At 35.2% G+C, this 6578-nt stretch overlaps 1 protein-coding gene across 1 annotated transcript in view; it reads right to left on the bottom strand.

Annotated features, from left to right (window-relative positions):
* Window positions 1-2125: 2125 nt before the first annotated feature.
* LOC117112134 (arachidonate 5-lipoxygenase-like) overlaps window positions 2126-6578 on the bottom strand; it is a gene marked incomplete in the record, with an annotated part of 13429 nt that continues 8976 nt past the window's right edge. The window contains 4 exon segments of the mRNA XM_033255192.1: window positions 2126-2849; window positions 3216-3379; window positions 3762-3935; window positions 4378-4469. Of these exon segments, the coding sequence (XP_033111083.1) occupies window positions 2735-2849; window positions 3216-3379; window positions 3762-3935; window positions 4378-4469 (545 nt within the window).

Genomic DNA, 6578 nt, shown 5'->3' with positions numbered 1-6578 from the left:
GGTTGAAGGTGGATAATGAATAGCAAACCTGGTGGTTGTGTTCAATTCCCACACGAACCAATTTTTTTTTAAGGCAGTTTAGTTGATGGTGGATAATGAATAGCAAACCTGGAGGTTGTGTGTTCGATTCACACACGAACCAATTTATTTATTTTTTATTTTTATTTATTTATTTTTTTGTGTGGGCGTAATTCCTAGACAGGATTGTTCATTTAATTCATATTGAAATTAGTGTTTTAATGGTGAATTTGTTTTTCATTCAATGGGAATTCATATATTTTATATGAGAAAAATCTATGGATATTCAGCTTTCCGTTTACTGGATCCGCCACTGATTATAGCTCTGGAGTTGGAACATAACCGAAGTCCGTTTTGGATACCAAATATACCTCCCATATCTGGGCGGTATATAGGAGCTATATTTTATCTAAATTGGTCCATCTTGCCAAATCCATCGAGAAAAAAGGTATCCTAAAATTAGTTACGGATCTCATGAAAACGACTCTACTAATATATGTACCTAGACTTATGGCTTTGGACCGGGCACTCAATGATCTATGGTCCGAATGGGGTGGGGATGGTGGGGCAGGTTTGGGTGGTGGGGCAGGTTTGGGGTGTTCTACCTATAATGATTGTGTGTGTGTGGCGTTAATGCTGGAGCGGATGCAGGATTTTGAGGTAGGGGTGTGTGAAAGTCCACACCACCTCAGCCCCACCATGGTTAGGGTTGAGGTAATAACATTTTGAGATTATGATGGACGTCTAGGTGCCCGGAAACTGCACTCTCATACCTCAAAAATATTACATGGAATTCATATCAACAATACAATACAACAATTATTTTTAATACAATTTAGAGCGGGTGCGATCGGATCGTCTGTACCCCCTCCTGCATCGACGTCGATCCATGAATGGAAGGTGGGTGGGAGTGGAATTAAATTAATGTGAAAAAAGGGAATGCTTGGGCCGTAGGCTTTTTAGCCTTTTGTAAGTTGTATTTAATTGATCTTAAGGATAACATTTAACATTGGTTTCCACATTACGTTTTCAGAATATTCATTATAAATCTCGTAAACTTGAAACAAAAGCCCACTTAGGCCTATACATTTATAAAAATATTGATTTATCTTATTTACTATCTACTGATTATCATGTTATATGTTTTCGAATGAGATTATTTGACAGTCATTCGTAATTGTTGTTCTTGCCACTAGCTTTGAAAAGTCGGGTTTTGATAGGAAGGGGGAACAATAATTGATGTCATGTCCCTCCCACTTTGAAAAGGGGGGGGGAAGGGCGTGTCCCCCTGTCCCCACCGATTGGCGGCCATGGTGAGAACTGTCAGGGTTCTTACACTTGCAGTGCAGAAATTCGCTTTATTAATATTGTTTAAATAGGCCTTTATATATTAACCTTTCAAAAATCCTTAGTATAAAACAACGACATCGTGACATTTTTAACACTATTATTGTGGCCACTATCAAAGCACAATACTTTATTTTATACATTAAATGTAATTTATTGAATATATCGGCTCACTTGTTTCGTAAAACATACCGGTAGGCCTATTGGATGCCATGGCATCATGACTGAAGATAAAACCGAGCGAATTGGGTTAGAAGAATACAAACACACTATTCACACTAAGTTCTTTGATCGACACCATGGTCTAATAAATTCAATATTATATATAATAATAATGAAAATATAAAAATCCAGTATTGCTAGACTAATAGAATATTGTATACTAAAATTTAACCGAAACGACCTACTTACGAATTTATAAATCAGACACTTGGTTTTTAATACAGCTCGGTCATACCACATATTGAAAAACAAGACTTAAAAAACCTCTCTTGAACTTATGTATTGTCAGTATACTGAGAAATTTATGCACAAATTGAACTTATATGTTGGTCGAAATAAAGGTAAAAACCTGGAACATGTATACCTGATTTTTGTCTGTCAGGTAATATTTAACAATACTACTTCAAACATATCGTTTTCATTATGTTTCACCAACAAGAAATGACATGAATGTGCCACTGACGTTTTGAAATAAGGAGCATTACCAATACCAACGATTGGTTGATTGAAGAAATAATTTAAGACAAATTACATGAATGTGCCACTGACGTTTTGAAATAAGGAGCATTACCAATACCAACGATTGGTTGATTGAAGAAATAATTTAAGACAAATTACTGTCGTGTGCCTGGCTTCTAGCCTTCTTTCTGGATACAACAGCAAGTGCACAGAACTGGCCAATGAGGATAGTGATTTATATGTTATTCTATCAAACACTTAGGGATTAAGTTGTTGATCGCCTTCCAATAAATAAAAATTAAAAATGATAAATAGATAAATATTTAAAAATGTGTAAACTTACATGTACGAACATTTTACGCAAGATCATTAACATACGCATGTAGGCTATACACGCTCAATTTTCTAAAAAAAATGTATTCACCATTATTGTATTTTTTTTTTACAAGGCAAATGTAAATATGCATATAACATGTTCATTCTGATACCCCGACAAATAAGTCGACTGGAATCGTAAGTACTTTGGGTTTACTAATTCTAACCACTAGTGGGCGCTGTGCCCTTTAAATAAGGTACCCTATTACATCAAAACATAGGCCTATCAATCTGGGAATTCTAAATTTCATGTTTTTTAACCAGAAGTACACAATTCGAACAGCATTTGAGACTTATTTACTGGTCTACTGGTTTATATGGATATTCCGTTTGGGATGTTATCAGGGTGAAGGCTATAGTAGGGAAATTCTCGGCTTGCATTTCGTTCGTCAATGGTATTTGCTGCAATCCGGAGGTCCTTTCGAAATCTATTTTTTTAAAAGCAAAAAGAAAGACTCATGAATGATCAGTCACAGTAAATGTCTAGGCCTACTCAACTGGTCTATAAATCACTGACCTTGTTCGCAATACAAATGTTTACAATAATATGCTTATACTTCATAATACATAGGCCTATGGCAAACTACGGATTTAATAAGATCATCCCATCCGATTTTCCGACCATCCAGGAATAAAAGTAAAATTTCAATAATAATAATAATGACGATAAATAAATATGATAATGATGAGGAATAATTATGATAATGATAATCTTCATCATCAGCCTTGCTCCTCCAAATTATCGTCATTATTATTATGGTGTTGATGTTCAATTATGTAATACAGTTCCTTACTGTTGTAAAGCTTCGCAACACTCTTCGCTGTACAGCCACTGTTTATCAAACTCAGCCAGTTTGCTTCTGCTGCTTAGACTCCATAACTTGGCAACCGTAAGCATTTCAAGAACTTTGCTTTTTTCTGGCAGGGCCGCTACCAAATCAGATTCTGATCGTTCACTCTATAAAAACAGAGAGTATTACGTCAGGAGTCGTTGATAACAGGAAGAATTCTTTCTACAAACAGGCGTACAACCCGCACAGAAAACCATTTTGCAACTAAATGAATAAAATGCATGCTAATTGGTTCCTATTACAGGCATATGAGTTAATATTGTTGATTTTTATTATTGCATACATAACATCTAATAAATACACCATCTAATACTACTATGTGAGTGTTATGACAACATCATAAAAAACATTAGGCCTAAATGCACACCTGAGTTATAGCATCGTCTATCTTTTAAGAGATTCTCATTCAATATCGGACGTCAAAAGGCGTTTAAAGTTGGAATAGAGCGTACACGCGACTCAAGAGAAAATGGCTGTGATTTAACATACCTTATCTTTTGGTGGTTCTCCATTCAGGAAGACAGGATAGGCAGGTGGGTAGGCGTAACGTTCATAAATTCCATGTTGAGAAGAAGCGCATCCCACGCTGGAAACAAAGATTATCACCGTGAAAACCTCGATAACTTGTTCACGAGTTTCGAAGCCGTCCTCTCCACAAATTCCCTGTTAATGAAAAAAGCATCGCGATAAGAAACATTACGTAACAGCACCATTTATTTAATAGCCCATAATTAAGATCTTCAAAAATACAAAACATCAATGGCAGCAACAATTAAAAAAAAAAGGGAAAAAAAGATGTGCTGTAATTCTGGATACATCTTGCTCGTGTGCAATTTAAAGAACCATTGCGTCTTTCGGAAGAGTAGGAAGTTACCCCAATGATATGGTTCTTTTTAGCCCCTGTATTTGTGGAATGATGTGAACATGTCATTCCCATGAAGCACCTCCTAGGCCTATTTACGGCTGCTAGGTACTCACGAGCCACGCCCATACGCAATTCATAACAATGACGCTGCAAGTTATGGGTTATTCTCCTACCTACCAACCTCTCAGTGAAAAATAATTTTTATGTAAATCTTTTAACTTGATCAGAAGTTTATCGTACCGGTATGTCGCAGCCACCGGTGTCTACCGATTTCGAAAGAGTACTTCTAAAGCCATACAGTTCAAAATCATTCTCCACCACATCGTTAGATTCTAGAATCGAGAAAAAAAGACAATAATAGAGATTTTAGCAAGCTTACGAAAACAGTAACCAATACGGCTACGTTTTCAAATGTTAGTCAATCCAATCCCCTACAGTACCATATCTGTCACAACGTAGGCCGTTCAACCTACGATCATATTCAGCTCTTATAATGTATTTCAAGAACGTTTTAGGCACAAATGACGATAATGAATATGGGTATTCGTTGTTTTCGTAACGTTGCGAAAAGTCCCTATTAAACATCATTAATTAACGAATTACAATATATAATGCAATGCCACAGAGGTGAAATGCCTTTTTTTTGTCATATTCAAGAAGGTTTTAGGCACAAATGACGATAATGAATATGGCGTATTCGTTGTTTTCATAACGTTGCGAAAAGTCTCTATTAAACATCATTAATTAACGAATTACAATATATAAGGCAATACCATAGAAGTGAAATGTTATATTTTTTTAAACCCTTTTCCCATAAAATCGTTACATCTGGTAGTGTATACACGGCCAGCTTTTAGTCTCAACTTCCTGTTAAATTTACACAAACGGATCCGTTTTAAATAGGCCTAATGTTTACTCTGAAGTATATATATACTGTCTCTTATACACATCTAGATGTGTATAAGAGACAGTTATTGAATATATCGGCTCACTTGTTTCGTAAAACATACCGGTAGGCCTATTGGATGCCATGGCATCATGACTGAAGATAAAACCGAGCGAATTGGGTTAGAAGAATACAAACACACTATTCACACTAAGTTCTTTGATCGACACCATGGTCTAATAAATTCAATATTATATATAATAATAATGAAAATATAAAAATCCAGTATTGCTAGACTAATAGAATATTGTATACTAAAATTTAACCGAAACGACCTACTTACGAATTTATAAGTCAGACACTTGGTTTTTAATACAGCTCGGTCATACCACATATTGAAAAACAAGACTTAAAAAACCTCTCTTGAACTTATGTATTGTCAGTATACTGAGAAATTTATGCACAAATTGAACTTATATGTTGGTCGAAATAAAGGTAAAAACCTGGAACATGTATACCTGATTTTTGTCTGTCAGGTAATATTTAACAATACTACTTCAAACATATCGTTTTCATTATGTTTCACCAACAAGAAATGACATGAATGTGCCACTGACGTTTTGAAATAAGGAGCATTACCAATACCAACGATTGGTTGATTGAAGAAATAATTTAAGACAAATTACATGAATGTGCCACTGACGTTTTGAAATAAGGAGCATTACCAATACCAACGATTGGTTGATTGAAGAAATAATTTAAGACAAATTACTGTCGTGTGCCTGGCTTCTAGCCTTCTTTCTGGATACAACAGCAAGTGCACAGAACTGGCCAATGAGGATAGTGATTTATGTGTTATTCTATCAAACACTTAGGGATTAAGTTGTTGATCGCCTTCCAATAAATAAAAATTAAAAATGATAAATAGATAAATATTTAAAAATGTGTAAACTTACATGTACGAACATTTTACGCAAGATCATTAACATACGCATGTAGGCTATACACGCTCAATTTTCTAAAAAAAATGTATTCACCATTATTGTATTTTTTTTTTACAAGGCAAATGTAAATATGCATATAACATGTTCATTCTGATACCCCGACAAATAAGTCGACTGGAATCGTAAGTACTTTGGGTTTACTAATTCTAACCACTAGTGGGCGCTGTGCCCTTTAAATAAGGTACCCTATTACATCAAAACATAGGCCTATCAATCTGGGAATTCTAAATTTCATGTTTTTTAACCAGAAGTACACAATTCGAACAGCATTTGAGACTTATTTACTGGTCTACTGGTTTATATGGATATTCCGTTTGGGATGTTATCAGGGTGAAGGCTATAGTAGGGAAATTCTCGGCTTGCATTTCGTTCGTCAATGGTATTTGCTGCAATCCGGAGGTCCTTTCGAAATCTATTTTTTTTAAAGCAAAAAGAAAGACTCATGAATGATCAGTCACAGTAAATGTCTAGGCCTACTCAACTGGTCTATAAATCACTGACCTTGTTCGCAATACAAATGTTTACAATAATATGCTTATACTTCATAATAC

Source organism: Anneissia japonica, unplaced genomic scaffold (genome assembly GCF_011630105.1).
Source record: "Anneissia japonica isolate Jap-2015-1 unplaced genomic scaffold, ASM1163010v1 scaffold2707_len876726_cov182, whole genome shotgun sequence".
Lineage (NCBI taxonomy): Eukaryota > Metazoa > Echinodermata > Crinoidea > Comatulida > Comatulidae > Anneissia > Anneissia japonica.
This window is presented reverse-complemented; position numbering and strand designations above follow the sequence as displayed.